The sequence below is a fragment of the Marmota monax genome, unplaced genomic scaffold (assembly GCF_021218885.2).
Source record: "Marmota monax isolate L192 unplaced genomic scaffold, Marmota_monax_Labrador192_F-V1.1 WCK01_AAM20220418_F8-fsc00023, whole genome shotgun sequence".
NCBI lineage: Eukaryota > Metazoa > Chordata > Mammalia > Rodentia > Sciuridae > Marmota > Marmota monax.
This window is the reverse complement of record NW_026692907.1, coordinates 2,220,242-2,239,489: the sequence shown is the minus strand read 5'-3', so window position 1 is coordinate 2,239,489 and position 19,248 is coordinate 2,220,242. Positions and strand designations below refer to the sequence as shown.

The 19,248-nt window shown below is 44.0% G+C and overlaps 1 protein-coding gene across 23 annotated transcripts in view; it reads left to right on the top strand.

Annotated features, from left to right (window-relative positions):
* Positions 1-19,248, top strand: part of Lrp8 (LDL receptor related protein 8) — a 78,126-nt gene that overhangs the window by 50,554 nt on the left and 8,324 nt on the right. For 13 of the 23 annotated variants that reach the window (XM_058581482.1, XM_058581481.1, XM_058581480.1 and 10 more), the window contains 11 exons: positions 635-673; positions 1,869-1,988; positions 2,062-2,187; positions 5,036-5,210; positions 6,629-6,856; positions 8,496-8,614; positions 8,818-8,957; positions 10,380-10,521; positions 11,449-11,601; positions 12,749-12,973; positions 15,043-15,111. In XM_058581482.1, the coding sequence (XP_058437465.1) occupies positions 635-673; positions 1,869-1,988; positions 2,062-2,187; positions 5,036-5,210; positions 6,629-6,856; positions 8,496-8,614; positions 8,818-8,957; positions 10,380-10,521; positions 11,449-11,601; positions 12,749-12,973; positions 15,043-15,111 (1,536 nt within the window). Of the gene's footprint in view, positions 1-634; positions 674-1,868; positions 1,989-2,061; positions 2,188-5,035; positions 5,211-6,628; positions 6,857-8,495; positions 8,615-8,817; positions 8,958-10,379; positions 10,522-11,448; positions 11,602-12,748; positions 12,974-15,042; positions 15,112-16,847; positions 18,495-19,248 lie in introns of those variants that run through there. The other 10 variants (XM_058581483.1, XM_046451089.2, XM_046451085.2 and 7 more) reach the window with 2 other exon arrangements.

Sequence of the window (19,248 nt, the reverse complement as noted above, 5' to 3'; positions counted from 1 at the left end):
GCAAGTGTGTGCACGTGCTGGGGAAAGTGACATCACTGCTTCCTCCCATGGAAGCTTCAAATGCTACTCAGGCCTCTGGACCATTCTACCCCCTTCCTTCCTCTCCCACTCCCCAGTAGAATCACCTCCAGGCTAGCAGAATTAGGGAGGAACAGGCCTTCTAAGGAAGGGTTGACAGTGACACTTGGATCCAGACTGCTATCCATTTTCTTCCCCCAACCCAGATCAGTCCTGGAGAACTCTGTTTCTTTCATTAGAAGCCAGAGTCACTGTGAGCTTTCCCCTTTCAGAGCCAGCCTACATGCCTCTCCGTCAAATGCTCAGTAAATAGAATCATAGAGATGCCTCTACCTGTGAAAGGAGAGGAAGGAAGCGAGAGGATGCATGAATGAGGTAGCAGGTGAATGAAAGAAATGAATGGATGGTGCTCAGGGAATAATATGGTACCAGAAAGGTCAGGAAAGATTTGGGGTGATAGAATGAGTCCTGAAGGTGACCCCACCCCTGCCCCAACTACTCCAAAGCTACCATGGCTCAGTCCATCCTCAGGAGTCTGAGGCTTCCCAGGGCTGAACCTGGCTGAGCCACCCCTGGATCCATGAGTCATGGGGTTGCTATGGTCTTGTTCTTTCAGTTGCACCAACATTCCAGGGAAACAGGAGGAGGCCCAGGGGTAAAGGGGACATTCCTTAAGCATGGCTCAGGCTGGAGGTGGGGGACCCCACAGCTGTGCATGGCCTGGGGTGGGCAGCTCAGACCAGCTGTATGCATGGCCATGGCTGGCTCAGCTCAGCTCTGCTTGACTTGGCTGAAGTGGCAGTGCATGAGCCTGGTGGGCAAAGGGGGTGGTGTGGCACCTTTCCTTGGCTTATAGAATTAACCTTCTGTGATTCTAAAGCTCAGAAGATGCTGTGAGAACTTGGTGAGCCTTGGTCCTGGACTCCCTGACCTCCCCTAGGACCTTCCAGAAGTTGGTGAGGGAGTGGAGGATGGGGAAAGCAGACCCAGATGACCTCCTGGCATCCCTTCATCCCTTGAAGCAGTTGGTAATATTGGGACCAGGCCTTTGACTAGGTGGAGGAACAGGGACAGGTGCTGAGAGTGGAGGAGTTGGAAAAAAGTCCATTGTATTGGTTCATATAGGAGAGAACTGACTCAGCCACAGGTCCGTGTAGGAAAAGACCTGACCTAGGAGTCTTAGATAGCCTCAAGCCTGGTAAGGGGCAAGGATGTTGTTCAGACTCCTGATTCTGTCCCCTACCCAGAGAGGGACGTGAACAGATGGAGTATGTCCAGAGAACGGCAACTAAATGGCAGGGAGCCAGAAATAAGCACTTTAAGGAAGTTCTGAGGGAGCCCCTGCACCCTGGCCAAGCCCATATAGCAGAACTAGGAGTGGGGGCCAAGCTGGAGGAGGCATATCCTATGAGGAAGAACTTAATAAGGAGCATTGCTATTCCCCAGGAGGGAAGTGGGCTCCCTAAGCTGGAGATGTGTGAGCGGGGGCATTTCAGAAGGCACTCTTGGTATCCCAAAGTTGGATGTTACACATGCAGGCCCCTTCATCTTGGAGGTGGTGAGGAAAGAGGGATCATAGGAAACATGACTGTGAAAGTAAAGACCTCAGACCACCAGAGAAAGCCTACTGCCTTCAGCCTGGAGGTGGACAGACCCCTGGCCTGGAAGGCCAAGGACCTGCTCTCTCTGAATCTGTTCTCTCCTGGTTAATGAGGGCTGAGGCTCAGCGAGGTCTCCAGCTGTCTTGGCTCTGTGGGAGTTCTGCTGCACTGAGGCTCTGCCCCCCACCCCTGCCTTGCTCCCATCCCTTCTGGGCTCTTGGACTCTCAGGAGCCTGCATCCCTCCCTAGGGCTGAACGAGTGTCTGCAAAACAATGGAGGCTGTTCCCACATCTGCACTGACCTCAAGATTGGCTTTGAGTGTACCTGTCCAGCGGGCTTCCAGCTTCTGGACCAGAAGACCTGTGGCGGTGAGATCTCCTCCTATCTGCCCAAGGAGAGGCAGATCCTCCTACCAGTTCTGACCTCTGCTCCTCCCCACAGACATTGACGAGTGTGAGGACCCAGATGCCTGCAGCCAGATCTGTGTGAATTACAAGGGATACTTTAAGTGCGAGTGTCACCCTGGCTATGAGATGGACACATTGACCAAGAACTGCAAGGCTGTGGGTATGGACACCCCAAGGCTATCCACTGTTCTATGGGGCTACATGAAACAGCAAGCCTTCACATATGTGAGAGTGGTTATAGTCACATGCACCCACATATAGAAGGCAGGTTGCACATACTGTGCTCAAAGTGTAGAAATAGATCCACATACACAGTATACTATACAGTAACCCATATGGACACTACAAATAGCTCCCAATATGGCCCCCAGAGACTATACTTGCACAACACAATATATAGGCACCCTGGGACCACATGCAGAGCATGAGCAGCCCACACAAAAACCATGACGTGTAGTCCACACAAAAACCTTGACATGTGTAGTCCTACACATTGATCATTTAGCCAACTGAATTAATTCACCTTATTCAATTCTTTATATTGAACTGGGGATTCAACAGTACACAAATCCTCATCTCCCCTTGTATACTTACATTCTAATGGGTAAGACAGACAAGAAATCAGGATACAATATAGTCTAGCAGATGGTGATAGGGGCTAAAGAGAAGTGTAAAATAGGAAATGGGGATGGGGAAGTCTAGAGGGTAGTGGGTTTTAGTTTTAAACAGAATGATCAGGGCAGCCCTCATTAAGAAGGTGACATTTGAATAAAGACCTAAGGGAAGTGAAGGAGTGAGCTACCTCTTACCTGCAAAAATACATTTCAGGCTGAAGGAATCAAAAATGCAAAAGCCCTAAGGCAGGAACATGCCTGACATGTTGAAGGAAGAGTGAGGAAGGTGGGGTAGTTCAATTGAGGAAACTAGAAAGAGATAAGTCAGTGAGGTGACTCAGGGCAGATCCCCAAAAGCCTTCTAGACTATTATTAGGGGCTGACTGCATTTCCTGACAGAATGGTCTTGAGTAGAGGAAGAATGCAGTGTGCCATTCAGACTGTCTGGCTGCAGTGTGGAGAATAGACTGCAGAGGGCAAGCAAAGAAATGGAAACCGCTGGAGAGGTTATCTCAGTAAAGAGAGAGGGGTGATGTGGCTTGGGACAGGGTGGTTGCAGGGGGAATATTGAGAAGTGAACAGACTGTGGTTATATTTTGAAGGCCAGCCAACAGGATTTGCTTATAAATTGAATGTGGGAAGTGAGAGAAAAAGGAGTGAAAGATGACTCCAAAGTTTTGGGCCAGGCAACTAAAAAAATAGGATCGCTATTTTTGGACTTGGGAAAGATGGTGAGAGAATCAGTTTTGGAGGAATGTTAGCCTGTTTTGGACTTGATGAGTATAAGAAACCATTTAAATGTCCAAGTAGGGCTATGAGTAGACAGTTGGAAGAATTAGTCTGGAGTTCATACATTTAAATACATCATATAACATAGAGATTAAAGCAACACAACAGCCACGATGCTTAATATGTAGCCCATAAATCCAAAAAATATACACCTACACTATACACTATGTAACACCCGCATCATGTGTACCACATAGTCTGTTTTTAACCTCCACATAGGACATGTGACACATTATCTATAGTAGGGACAATAAACAACTATTCATGTATATATAAAATTCAATGTATATACGTAGGGATATCTAAAGTACATTTACATAGAAATGCGAGTCATAAACACACCGTCTCTCTTACTGTCATAATTCTTCATTAAAAACAACTTGAGATGCCCTTTAACCCAGCTGCTAATTTCAGAGAGGTCAAGTTGGGGAGGAAAATCAGTTTGTCAGTGGCAGAGCTGGTCTTAGAGCCTAGCTTTCCTCCTTGCCCCTTCCTGTACTTAAAGCCCTATTTTATGGGCTCTTTATTTGTATCATAGCCTCCCTCTTTCCCTGACCCTCTTTGTAAAAGTCTTCATCACTATACACAGGTCATACACCCAGCCCCAGACCTTACATGCTTTGTGCTGGTCCCACCCTGCCCCCAGGGAACACATTAGCCTGGCTCAGATGCACAGTTTCAGTGACCAGGTGGCTGGCAAAAGTGTCAACTGGAAAACATGAGAAGGAGAAGACACAGGCAGCTCCAGGGACAGGTATTTCTTGGAGCTGCCGCTCAGACAGGGTTGGTGCTCAAGAGTAGCCGGGAAAGTCTGTCCATTTGGAGTAGCCAGAATGTCTAGTTCAGTGATGATCTTCCTAAAATCTAACCCTAACTCTAAAAATGGGTTTTGTGTATACATGGGCAGTTGTGTATTATGTCCGCTGCATGTATATAATGTGTATTAGATATCACACATGTCCCACTCTGCCACTGATAAAGCAAACTTCACCCAGCTCACAGGACCCTTTGTCGTGTGGCTTGTCAGTCTCTGCAGCTTCATCTCTTGTCATGTCCCCAGACACACTTTGTATAAACTAAAGACTCACAACATGAAAAACTCACAGCAGCCTCCCTAAGGATCTGCTTTCTGTCCTCCACTCTGAGCCGTACTTCTAAGGCACTTCCTTAATTAGATGGCCCCTTCTTGAACTATGGCAATGGGGTCTCAGGCAAAGAGGGGTGAAAGTTGCTGGGAAGAAATGCATTTTAGGTGGAAAGGAGGATGTGAGCACAGGTCCAAGGCAGCACAGCCCTGCCCTGGCTAGGTTATGACAGTCAGTCTGTAGCTGGAATCAAGGAGTGTTGGGGGATGGTTGATGAGTCTGGATACTTCAGAAGGCCTCGGTGCAGGCCGAAGGAGGAAATGGGGAGTTGTAAAAGATTTTGGGGGGGGGGTTATATTTAATGAAAAGAAAAAACTCCTCTAAACTTGTGGAGTAGGGATTATCACCCCTATTTTACAAGAAAATGAGCCATTACCCAGCAAACTAGTGACAGAGACTTATTCTCCAGATTCCCTTCCTGTCTCTTACATTGAGCCTCTCTCACTTCCCTGCATGGCAGCTGGCAAGAGCCCGTCCCTAATCTTTACCAACCGGCATGAGGTGCGGAAGATAGACCTGGTGAAGCGGGACTACTCTCGACTCATCCCCATGCTCAAGAATGTTGTGGCACTAGATGTGGAAGTTGCAACCAATCGCATCTACTGGTGTGACCTCTCCTACCGCAAGATCTATAGGTGAGTGGCATGTCTCATGCACCCTCCAGGCTTGGAGGGGATAGGGTAAAGAACAGCTGACAGAGGAGGAGGGGAAGGGTAGCCTCTGCCTCTAGAGTTTCTCAGGAGAGTTGCGTTTGGGAATAGAAACAGGATCACAGTGACTGTGGCAGCACCAGAATTTCATTCACCCCCTGGGGCACTTAGGTTGGGAGCGCTGGTGGGAGAGCAGTCTTGAGCCCATGAGCCTGGACTTTGTCTGACCTCTAGTGAGAAGTTCAAGGCAGGAGCTATTTAACTAGGGCAAAAAGAAATCCTTGGCTCTGTTGAAGACTTTCACAGCAGCTCACATACCTGTGTGTCAGACTCCAGAGACTCAAATATGACTCAGACCTGGTTCCTGCCTGGAGAATCCCATATACAGTGACATCCATTATGGCCATCAAGCAGGGAAAGTACAGAGGAAACCTCTACCCAATCTGGGAACTGAGAAATCTTCCTGGATGGCAGTACCCCCAGCACTCTGACTGTGACCACAGCAGTGGACAGTACTCAGGAGGCCCTTGCATACTCAAAGTGGTTTATTCTAGGTATCAGATGCTCTAGTTTTCTCCCTGTATGTGTCCAAGCCTCCTTAGGAAGTCATGTCTTTTTTGTTCTGAGATCCACTTGGCAAGACTGTTGATGACTAGACACTAGGTTGACCCTGAATCACTGTTGCAAGAATGATGGGATAGATGAGTAGATGGATGGGTGGAAGCAAGTATCCCAAGTGCTCTTCTCTGACTACTAGATTCCTACCTCCCCCCAGCACACAGACATACTTGTGTTCACATCCATACATGTAGAAATAAAGCTATAGCAGGGCATGAGCAACATTTGCGACTGGAAGAGGAGGATTTGATGAAGAGACTGGATGTGGGGCTAAAGGAGAAAGAGTCAAAATTAAATTGGGGAGTCTCAGGTGTCTGGCTTGGGGGTTTTGATGCTGCTCTTTAAGCTGAGAATAATTGGAGGAGGATCTGGGGTTGGGTTTAGACAGTCTGTTTGACTAAAGGATTGGAAATGAGGATGAACAGGTTTGGACATGTTGAATTCAGGGTGTCCATAGGACATCCAAGAACAGCCAGAATTGTTGGGGATTGGACAGACAGGATTATGGATGGCAGTAGACACTGTGGAACCAGAGAGAGGGCATGGTCATTGTACCTAGCCACAAGCTTCAGTCCCCCACTAAATTGAGCTCACCAGACTAGAGACTGTGCTGATTCATGCCTTTATAACTATTCTGGTGGCTCAGGGAACATTTTGAATGTAAATTAGCCAAATTCTTCTAAAATCACTGTCATGATCCTAAGGGAAGAAAAAGGGTGCACAGGCAGCTCCAGATGGGCCCATGAGTGGAATATCTGCTCATACCAGCTCTGGTTTCTCCTAAGTGCCTACATGGACAAGGCCAGTGACCCAGCAGAGCAGGAGGTCCTCATTGATGAGCAGCTACACTCTCCAGAAGGCCTGGCAGTGGACTGGGTCCACAAGCACATCTATTGGACAGACTCAGGCAATAAGACCATCTCAGTGGCCACAATTGATGGTGGCCGCAGATGCACTCTCTTCAGCCGTGACCTCAGTGAACCCCGGGCCATTGCTGTCGACCCTTTGCGAGGGTGAGTGTCCCCACTTAAACTTCCCATTCCACGACTGTAGATGCTCAGTCCTCACATATCTGTCACAAGAGCTGCCTAGAAGATTCTGGGTGGCTCAGACACAGGCCATGGGGAAGAAAGTCCATGCACAGCCTTTATCCTATTAATCCCAGACCAGGGGTTCTTTGGACATTGTTTGCCAGGGTTCTCCCCCAACTCCCCACTCCACTGCATTATAGAATTAGCATGTCTCAGAGCACAGCAGGGTTCTGGAGATGGCCTGGTAGAAGCTCCTGGGCAGAGGCCTTTCCTCAGCCTGCTGCCGATGGACATCTGGCAGCTGCTCACACACTTCTGGGGGCAGGAGATCATTACTTCCCATAGGACCTATTTTATTGTGGGTCAGTTCTGCCCACTGGAAAGTCAGTTTTTTCCTCATAATCCCAAATCTGTCTCTGTATAACTTCCTCCATTGGCCTCAGTAGTTAAATGAAACATGTCTGCAGGACAGCTAGCAAGATTTGAGGACCAAGTCACTAGGTCTGCTCTGTTCTTGGCTACCCACCTCCATTCCCACCTCAGCTGCCTAGTCTCTGAACTCCTCATCAACTAGGCTGCCTTGCTCTGCCCATATCTGTTTTACAAGTTAGGAACTGAACAGAATAGGACCTTTTAAATAGAAGTATCATGTGAAGCCTTGCTAGCTTCTTCCTGTGCTGTTTCTTTAGTTGTTAAACAAATGAGAAAATACTCTTCTTCAAGTCAGACCACATGAGCATGTTTGTGAGGCCTTGGGAAGTAATAGCTGCCATTTACTGAGCATGAGTCAGGTGCTCCCAGCACGGTACTCTGGGAAGACACTCTGCGGCCTCATTTTTTTTTTTTTTTAACTTTTTTTAGTTGTAGATGGACACAATACCTTTATTTAGCATTTTTTATGTGGTCCTGGGGATTGAACCCAGTGCTTTATGCATGCTAGGCAAGCGCTCTACCACTGAACCACAACCCCGGCCCCTCTGCGGCCTCATTAACCCTCACCTCAGTCCTGTTCACTGCATGTTCTCATGAGACCTGGTGCAGCACCTGCTACATCCTGTCCCTAAACTTGCCCTATTCCATTATGGCTCTGTCAGGATCCTAGCAGGAAATGCACGGCATACTCAAAGTAAGATATTGGAATAGAGTTTAATAATGGATCTATTTACAAAGGAGTGAGGTCTAATGCACTATCTTGGAATTACAATGGTCAGCTGCTACCAATCCTAGTTGGCCTGAGGATTCAGAAGCAGGGAGGGCTACCCAATTGAGAAGGTCATCCACTTTCTCCTTTCTGAACCAAGAAAGAGAAAGTTTGCAGAACCCTTCCCACACTGACACGCTAAGGCTCTGATTAGAGCTTCAAGAAATGGGAAAGATGGGCTCATAGACTATTCAGCTGAGACTGTGTAGAATCAGGGAGTCTAAGCTTCTCAAGGTTCTTAGATGAAGGCTAAAGTGTCTGCTAATTCTATATTTGATGATTCCAAAGGATTTCAGAGGTATTCCTAGTTCCTACAATGTATAATCCTTAACTAGTCCGTGGGTCATTGAGCCTTAATGAATCAGCCCACCCCAATCATATCCCTAACAAGAAGCCAATTTGAGTTCTTTTGTATTTCAGGTTCATGTATTGGTCTGACTGGGGGTTCCAGGCCAAGATTGAGAAGTCTGGGCTCAATGGTGTGGACCGGCAAACACTGGTATCAGACAATATTGAATGGCCCAACGGAATCACCCTAGGTGAGCCCTATTTTAGTGCTTGATCCTGATGACTGTCTGGAACTCCATGGCTCTTGTTTCTAGGTCCTCCTCATGGTGCCAGTGGCTTCATTCCCTGATGGTTGTTGCCCTAGGCTGGGTGCAGTCTGAGGCCTGGGAATGTAGGCAGTGGGGAGGTACAAATGTCTTAACCCTGATCCCTCCTCCCCTTCTTCCTCCCCAAGATCTACTGAACCAGCGATTGTACTGGGTGGACTCCAAGCTGCACCAGCTGTCCAGCATTGACTTCAGCGGAAGCAACAGAAAGATGCTGATTTTCTCTCCTGACTTCCTAAGCCACCCCTTTGGGATAGCTGTGTTTGAGGTGAGCCCTGTGAAGGGAGGCATGACCCTGCCAAGAAGCTGAAGCCTAGAGAAGGCTGTTCAAATAGGATGCCTCCCTATTTGAAATGGAAACAAAGGAACAGGGAAGCCAGCTGACATGTTTGTACACAGATTGATAGCTGCCTGAATACAAGGGCCTGGTAGTCTTTCCTGTGCTCTCTTCCTAGAAGCCTCTCTCAGAGCACTTCTTATAGGTGACTGCTAGATATGGATGCTTCCAACTTCAGCATCCAGCACCCAAAAAAGGGAGGAAGGGAAGATGGAATGAATATGTTTCCTTAGAGTCATTTTCTGTAGGACATGGCCTGAGAGGTGCCATGCAATTCAGCATACTTCTATTGACCTTTACCAGAACTTGGGGTCATAAAAATAAATCAGACACTATCCCAGTCCTCAAGAAGCTCCCCAGAAGGTGAGGAGTCAGGGCCCTTCTCTGCCCTGACCCCAACAATCTTTCCTCCTGGGGAACAAGGAAGACAGAATCTACCAAGATCTTACACATCAGTCTCTTCCGTGAGACTAACTCTGCTAACAAAAAATGAGGAGACAGTAGTCTATGGTGGGCTTTGATAATATTTTCTTGGAGCTGCTTCACTCAGCATTGCTCTGGAATTGTGGGCAAAGCTCCACCTCTAAGTTCAGCCCCTGCTTCAAAAGGCAGGTGTGTTTGGACACATATGACACATATATGTGTGCTCCAGCATATTTGTGTTATGTGTAAAGTATGTGTATGTGCATGTGTATGTATAGTACATCAGAGTAAAAATATCCATTCCTGTATGCACTGGTGCTTGTATCATATTATTGATGTAAATATGTCCACCAGTATTTAGACAAGTTTATTTAGGTACAAGTATGCCTTTATGTGTATAGGGGAACATTTAGGTGTGAGTCTGGATCTGTGGATAAGGATGCATGATTATACCACAGTAACTGTGGATTGCCTGCAGATGCACATGTAGGCTTGAATGGACTAACCACATGGACTTATGTGTATTAGATTTGTATCAGAGGCTGTAAGCCAGCAGCAGATAGTCCTCAGTAGCTCATGTATCCTCTGCAGTCTTGGTCCCTGACTCCAGTGATAGTAATAACTATAGAGATCTAACCTTGGGTTTCTACTGGCCCAGGAATCAGGCCCAGCTTAGCATTAGTGAGTTAGTTTGTGGCCTTCAGGTCAAAGAACAGAATCACCAAGTAATCCTCAAAGAGAGAAGGGAACCAGGAGAGCTGACATCATAGATCATAAGCTAATTCTCAGTCCTCTGAGAATCTGTGGCTAGGATAGCTCAGGGGAAATATCAGGGCAATTCTTATGACTATAATTTGGGTCCAAGCCCTCAGACTGAGTTCATAAGCTTAGACTATAGGCCTCCTACCCTCCATATCTGTGCCTTTACAGGACAAGGTATTCTGGACAGACCTGGAGAACGAAGCCATTTTCAGTGCAAATCGGCTCAATGGCCTAGAAATCTCCATCCTGGCTGAGAACCTCAACAATCCACATGATATTGTCATCTTCCATGAACTGAAGCAGCCAAGAGGTGAGCCTTCCCTTGTCTCTGGTCCTTGGTCCCCTGGTCCTCTCCTGCCATGAAACAGACCATGTTCACATTTATATCACGGTTCAGCATAACAACTGTCTCTTGTTGATAGAGTGCTTTATCATCACATATTTTGTCTTATTTTGCCTCAAGCTTTTTGCGAAATAAGGCTGGGTATAAATAAATATATAAATTTCTTATATTTTCTGATCCTACAAAGGTTACATATTGTTATTCTCCTTTAACAGCTGAGGAAACTGAGGTTTAGAGAGATAAATTAATGTTAGCAGGTAGTAGAACTAAAATCTAAATTCAGGTCTGATTCCAGAGTTTCTTCTGCTATGACACATTACTTCTTATTTGCTATTTGTACCCATTTTGCAGTAGTATAAACTTATGTGTCATAGGTCTGTACAGTAAGTCAGCTGTTGGCTGGATATAGAATCCAGGATCATTCCTCTAGGTTGTCTTGTTCCCTATTACTAGGATATACTAATTCTAACTGTAACTGAAATGTTGGCTGTCAGGGTGAAGATGGGGAAGCAAAGGAGGGTAAGGAGATAGGATTGGTGCCTGATTATAGATCTAGAAATTTAAGAGATGTGGCATATGTCATGGGGTATGGGGGTGGGGTCATGAGTTTTTGGAATCTAACATAACACCCATCTCTCAGAATTGTAAGAATCAAATGAGAATAGAAATAAAGCACGAGGTATAGAATTGGAATGTGCTCAATAAAATTGTAGGGGGTGCTAGGGATGGAGCTCAGTTGGTAGAGTGCTTACCTAGCATGTGCAAGACCTTGGATGGGGGCAAATAAGTAGGGAAAGCTTTTTGAGTAAGCCAAGCGGGAGGAGCCTCATCAACGGGAGGTGGGAAGACAGCATGTCCTATTTGTGCCCTAATTCTCTCTCTCTCTGCCATTAGCTGCAGATGCCTGTGAGCTGAGTGCCCAGCCTAATGGAGGCTGTGAGTACCTGTGCCTTCCTGCTCCTCAAATCTCCAGCCATTCTCCCAAGTACACATGTGCCTGTCCTGACACGATGTGGCTGGGCCCAGACATGAAGAGGTGTTATCGAGGTAAGCAGAGCTTCCAGGAGGGGTGGCCTCTGGCAGAAATCTCCCCCTTGACTTCTGGGACATAGTATGCTCCTAGTTTTCCTCCATCTTTTTTGGCTACTTGTTGCCTTTGCACACTCCTTTTTTTCCACCTTCCTTGAATGTGCATGTCCCCAGAGGCCTGTCAAGGTTTCCTCTTCTCCCAAGAAAAAAATGCACATATACATTAATAATAATAATAATAATAATAATAATAATAATAATAATATAAAACTCAGTTGTTAGAGTATGTATATGTGTATGTGTGTGTGTGTTTTGTGTGTGTGTGTGTGTGTGTGTGTGTGTGGTGGTGGTGGTGGTATTGGTATTGAGCCCAAGGCCTCACACATGCTAAGCAAGAACTCTACCACTGAGCTACATTCTTAGACATTTTATTTTTATTTTGAGATAGGGTCTCACTAAGTTGATGAGGCTGGCCTTGAACTTATGATCCTCCTGCCACAGCCTTCCAAGTAGTTGGAATTACAGGCATGTGCCATCATACTTGGCCACAAAATATTTTAAATTCAATTTGTAGGTGGTTTCTGGAACTCCCTGAAAACCTCAAGTTAAGAACCCTTTATCTCCATGGCTTTAGTTACTATTTATATACTAAATGGATGGTTATGTGTTTGCCTATTTCTTACCTAGAACTACATTAGAAGCCCTTTTGTGATGTGACTAGGACTAATCATCATATAATACTTGAACAACATAAATTATGTTTATTTCCCAATTTTGGTGTAAAGCCAAGACCTTTTATATGAGCACAGGTTTCCTGTACCATATATGATTTCCAGGTTCCATTGTTTAAAGTGGATTAAGAATTTAAACCTAATGATATTATAATACCACAGTAAAATGCTTCTAGATTTATGATTTCCCTTCCCTCTAGTCTTTTACAGTGGTCTTTCCCACACTTAATTCTATAGCATGGTTTAATGACTCATCTTTTGAATCAAGAGAAGATCGTGGCCTATTCAGAGGGATGAGGCAGGATCTCACCAGAGTGGCATTTGAACTAAGCCCTGAGAATAAGTTTCTACGTGTAATTCATCAAGACAATAACTTAGGCACTAAAGCAACAAAATGCTCTGTCCAAGTGACCTCCATGGTCTTTTCCCTCCAGCACCTCAATCTACCTCAACTACGACGTTAGCCTCTACAACGACGAGGACAGTAGCTGCCACCACAAGAGCACCTGGGACCACCATCCACAGCCCCACCTACCAGAACCACAGCACAGACACACCAAGCCTGGCAGCTCCCGTCCCAAGCTCAGTTAGTGTCCCCAGGGCTCCCAGCATCAGCCCATCTACCCCAAGCCCTGCAACCAGCAACCACTCCCAGCATTGTAAGGAAATGAGCTCTGTATTCTTTCATGACATGGGAGGGTCCTGTGGAAGCAGGATGGGAATGTGTGGGAAGAGAGATCAGACCAGAGTTGAATGCTGCATATCTCTGAGGAAGAAGCAGAGGGAAAGAGAATGCCAACTGTGATTTAGGAGTCGTAGATGCCCCTAACTTATAGGGGATCTGTAGGGAAGCTATATCCTATCTCTCAGCCTCATTTTCTTTCCCTACAAAGAGAAAATAATAACAACGCACTTCCTGCCTGCTTCCCAAGTTTGCCAAAAGAGACAAAGGAGGCAGTATAAATGGAAGCACATAAATAGCCTCTGCTACCTGGATGTATATTTGCGCTTTATGAGTTATTGACGTGTAGGAAGGGTGTCCCTCAGGGTTGGAAAGCTCTGATCTCAGTTCCCAGCATCCTCAGTGAGCTGCCCAAATGTTAACATCCTTAGCTATGGTCTACTCATTCCTGTTCCCATACCCTGGGCTGAAAATAATTAAGTTCGCCACTTATTAAATCACTGTGAACAGTAATTGTCACTGCTAGAACTATTTTATCTCATTAATGAGCAAATACCTTTTTAATTAAGTTACCTGCCAGGGGGAGTTCATTTAAAAGGATAAACTATGTTTTAACATTTTTTTCTATTCATGGATGGCCCAGAAACCAAGCAGCCTGGTGACACCTTTCTGATTAGGCCCGTTTTGCCAGCAGAAGCTGAATTTTTAGAGTTGAGAACTCACCTGAAGTTTGGAGAGGCAAGTGGAACACATCAATTCCAGTTCCTCTCATCTAGGGACAGAGCCTCTGACCTCCCCATGGGCCTTGTCAAGCAATAGGTTTAATTTCACTCTCAGTGTTTGCTGTGGCCCCAGAGTGAGAGGACGGCAGCACTTCCACAGTTAGTTTTGTAAGCAATGCAAGCCCTCTTCTCCCTTCAATAGTGAGATTGACTTGAGGTGAATCAGAAAAACAGATACACTGAAAGGATGGGCCATTGCCAGGGAACAGTCATCTCCTCACTCGGAGCAAATGTGGATAACAGCTCCTCTTCATGCCTCATAGGGCTGTTAAGAGGATCCAAAGGAAAAACGCTTTTAAGCTACAAAGTACTGTAAATATACTATAATGAAGATATTTGTGAGAGTGAGAAGGGATGACACAGCATACTTTTTAGAAAATACAGGACATTTTCCAAGTATTTTCCAGTTTAGAATGTGTATTTGCCTGTATTTTTAGATGTAGGTCTCACAACAATCCATACCCCATGCATTGCCCTCTTTGAACCAGGCAAGGCTGTATCAGGCACTGTGCTAATATTTTATATGAATTATCTCATTTAATCAATACAATTTCCCTAAGAGGAAAATAATAATGTTATCTCCATTTTTAAAGATAAAGAAATATAACATGATAGTGTTTATTTTCATTTATATATAGATAGATAGATAGATAGATAGATAGATAGACACAGACATATAATCTATATCTGTATTTATATTTATATAAACTTGCTCAAGGTCACACAAGTAATGAGTAGTAAAATGGGACATGAGCCCCAAATTCTGACGCAGGAGCCTGGGCTCTTGATTCCATTACATTATTATGCCCCATTAATTACTTAAGAAAAATACACTATTACTACAGATGGACAGACAGACCATCAGTACCATAGACAATGCAATAAACAGTGGCTGAAAAATGCAATTGATCCAGTCATTCAGCAACATAAAAATCTAAGTGCTCACCCTGCCTTGCATACTCCCCAGCCTGTGATGCTATCTGAAGGGTGTGGGGCTTGAGTCACCAGTTCTGAGTTCAAGTCCCAGCTCAGCCACTTATCTGTTAAGATATAATTTCTCCCTCTGTGAAATGGAGATACGCCTCTGTCCTGTTTGCCTCACAGGAGTTGGATAGCATTTAGGAATACTGTACTATTAAGCATTAGCCAATCATCATTTAAAGTGAGGATGAGAAGCAGTTGGGTAGTTCTTACTGCTTGAGGCCAGTAAAGGCTTGGACTCACTCTAATGGAGCATTATTCTGCCAATGTTTGTATTTTGCAGATGGGAATGAAGGCAGCAAGATGGGCTCAACAGTTACTGCTGCTGTCATTGGGATTATTGCGCCCATAGGTGAGTGTGGCCCCTTGTCACTGGAGAGAAAAGAGAGACCCTGCCCAGCTCTTGGGAAAAGGCACTAGAGGGAGGATAACATGTCACACTGACTTGCCTTGTTGACTCATTCTGCCCCAGCAGCCTTCCTGTCACCTCCTGAGCCTGATTTTATTCCTTAGCCTGGCACATAAGGCTCTTTAGGACCTGGCCCTAAGTGATGATCCAGTTTGCATGTCCCACCCCCTCTCATTCATACTCTGCACTCCCACCACATGAAACCCAACTGAATGCTCCCTGAGGACAGGGCTGGTGTCTCTCTTGCTTACTACTCTCCCTAGCTCCTAGCAAAGTCTGGCACATGATAGAAAATTAAATATATGTTGAACAAATGAGTAGGGATATTTGCCATCCCTTGAATAGGTCATACTGTTTTGCTTTCTTTCTGGTTTTCAACAAACATTTATGAAGGAGCTACTATATGCCAAATTGTGATTAAGGGGAGGAAAGGTGACTAAAGATGAATAAGATTTGGTCCTGTCCTACACAAGTTAAGTCTTATTGAAAAGACACATAACATAGATAAGTTCATTATGACATGGTTAAGTCCTAAGACTAAGCTATGCACTGAGTTTAGTGAAAGTGTTGAGGAAGTACTTAACTTAGCCTGGGAGAGAGAGGAAGAAAGAGGGCAGGAAAAGTTTCCTAGTGAAATGATACATGATGATGGGGCTGGGATTGTGATTCAGTGGCAGAGCGCTAGCCTCACCTGTGTGGGGCATTGGGTTCCATCCTCGGCATCACATATACATGAGATACATTTATAGCTGAGTCAGACAAGTGAAGAAAAATCAAGAGCAATGAAAGCATGAAGACAGCATGAGCAAAGCCAGGAATGGGAAATGGTTTGGGATAGGAATGGAGAGGCTGAACTAGATGGAATTCAATACAGTCAGAGTATAATATTGGTTATGACCTCACACAGAACCATGGAGTTAAATCATTCCCCTACCCCGATGTTCATACATGTGTCTCATGCCAGCTTCCTCTCTTCACAGTATCTTTGAACTGTGATTGTCCATTCATAGTTTTTTTCTCCTTTACATGCCCATGAATACCTTCAGGATAGGGACATTGTTCTTTGATCCTGAGAATCCTCAATATGGTAGTGAGTTAATTAATGAATGTGTTAAAAAACTTCTCCCCTTTGTGAATGCTATATCAAGAATGCAGAGAAGAAAAAAATAAAGACTAAGAACTTTCAATCTTTAATCAGTTAACATAATCATATAAGGTAGATATTAATACATAACAGAGGCATGACAGATTAGATAGAGGCATGATATAATAATGACTTGATATAATAGCAGCATGATAATTCTGTGGAGGAACAGTGGAAGAAAAGATAACTCCAGAGAAGAGAGCATTTGAATTGACCTTGAAAGGGCTAACCAGAATAAGATGATGATAGAGACTATTATTCCAGCCTTATTTTGAGTGGAGTGAGTGAAAAACAAATCAACCCCATTCCCATCAGCCTATGTTCTATAGAGAAAGACATGCGTGCTGTTTCGTTGATATAACCCACCCTAATATAATCAATAAATTTTAAATTTCTGCTAATCCAAGAGGCGAAAGATAAGTATTATTTTCCTGAGAGAATATCTTTTCATAAGCTTTTTGGCCATTATTTACATTTCATCCTTAAATTTCCTATTCACAGTCTTATTTTTCTATTCATTTTTTTGTATTTGTAGAAATATTTATACAGCTGGAATCCCAGCAGCTCCAGAGCTGAGGCAGGAGGATCGCGAGTTCAAAGCCAGCCTCAGCAAAAGCAAGGCACCAAGCAACTCAATGAGACCCTGTCTCTAAATAAAATACAAAATAGGGCTGGGGATGTGACTCAGTGGTTGAATGCCCCCGAGTTCAATCCCCAGTACAAAAAAAAGAAAGAAATATTTATACAGGATGAATATTAAAACCTTTTTAATTATGTGATGAATATTTTCTCCCAATCTGCTACTTAATTTTTATATATGTTTATGGTATTTTTTGCCATGCATAAATTAAAATTTATAAGTATCGGATGTGTTAATCTTTTATGATTTCTGAGCTTTGTGTTTTGCTTAGGAAGGCCTCCCTTACTCTGAATTTTATTAAAATATCTCCCAATATTTTCTTCTTATACTTTAAGCTGTTTTTAGTATTTAGATTTTCCATTTGGAATTTAGAGTATGTGGTATAAGGGAGAGATTTAACTATTTTTTTTTCCTACAAATCTACCTAGTTTCTCCAAAACCATTATTGGTCTATCCTTTCCTTTTGACTTGAATTGCCATCTTTCTCACATACCTATATTTTTGGGCTGTTTATTCTACTTTACAAATTGTATTTCTATTCCTATATACTCATAGCATTCTGTGATATGTTATGCTCACAGCATTTTCTTGGATATTTTTGTTCAGTTTCTCTTCTAGATGAACTTTAATCATGTCGATTCTATAAAAATTATGATGGATTTTTATTGAAATCATTTTGGATATATAAATTTAAGTGGGAAGAATTTATATTACAATATTGAAGTTTCCTATCCAGGAATATCACATCTTTATTTATTTCAGTCTTTTTTTAATGCCCTTTAGAATAATTTAAAAATCATATAAGACTTGCACATTTCTTATTATGTTATTCCAGGATTTTATAGATTTTGTTGGGCTATTATGTATGTGTTCTTTTTTCATTACATTTTCTAATTGGTTATTGCTGACTAAAAAGGAAGCTATTGATTTTTTGTGTTGGTTCCTTTTTTTTTCTTCTTCTTTTTTTGGTACCAGGGATTGAACCCAGCGTGCTTAACCACTGAGCAATATCCCTAGTGTTTTATTTTTATTTTGAGACAGGGTCTCCCTAAGTTGCTTAGGTCCTCGCTAAGTTGTTGAGGCTGACTTTGAACTTGTGATCCTCCTGCCTCAGTTTCCTAAAGTACTGGGATAATAGGCATGCGCTACCAGGCCTACCTTTATATTGATTCTTGACAAACTAAAATTATTTCTAATAGTTTTTCACTTGCCTCTCTAGGACTTTCTAAACATACAAATATTTGTTAAGTAACAGCAGTCTGGTTTCTTCCTTTCTCGTATTTATTCCCTTCAATTTCCAATTTATTATCTGGTTTACTGTACAGCTACATCTCTCAAGGACATTAAATAGTGGCAGTGATAATGACTATCCTTACTTTGTCCCTATTTTTAGTGGGTATCAATGATTACCATCTTATTTAAACAGAAACCCATCAATAACAGCATGATATAAAAGCATCAGATATCTTAAATAATGATCATCCAGCCTCCACTAGAGTACTTGCAGAGATTACCTACTGCCTTATGAAGCTGCTTGCCATTTTTAACCAGCTCTGTTAAAGAGTGCTGCCTTCTGTTGAGAGCCACAGCCGAAGGGGCCCCAGCAAACTTCCAGCTGCCAGCTGATGATTGGCTCACAGCGGCCCCAGCAAACTTCCAGCTGCCAGCTGATGATTGGCTCACAGCGGCCCCAGCAATCTTCTAGCTGCCAGCTGATTGGCTCCTCTGCGGTGATGCTCATTTGGCTGTTTCTCCGCCCTTTCAGAACATGGAGCTGCTCATTGGGGGACTTTTTTTGGCTTCGCCCATGCGACCCAGCCAATCGGCCTCAAGAGCAGGAGGAGAGGGGGGTTGAGAGGCTTGTGGGAAGCGGGTGGTGGCAGTTGGGCTCTGAGGGAATTCCTGAAGAGCTCGTGTGGTGTGGCATGTGTGTTCCAAAAATAAAGTTTGTTTCTGCTTGATAAGTGGCTCGTGAATTGTGCCCAGCCAGACTGTGGCATTTGGTTGCCCGTATGGGGAACAACTGAGGGTAAGTGATAAGGTAAACTGCTCACCCCTGAGGGCAGGGCGAGAGGATGGGTAGCCATTTTAAGATTCTTCTTTTGTTTTGTTTCGCTTTTGTTTTAAGTTGCCTGTCCCTGGAGATGTGTAAGACGGAAGAAAAACGGCTCACATCTGAGGAAAAACTATTTGCATCTGAGGAACAGATAGGGAGAAAGGACGGATGGACATTTCAGGAGGATAGAAAGGCTATTATAATGACTTTTTGTTGTTCCACTTTTGTTTCATTCTGTTT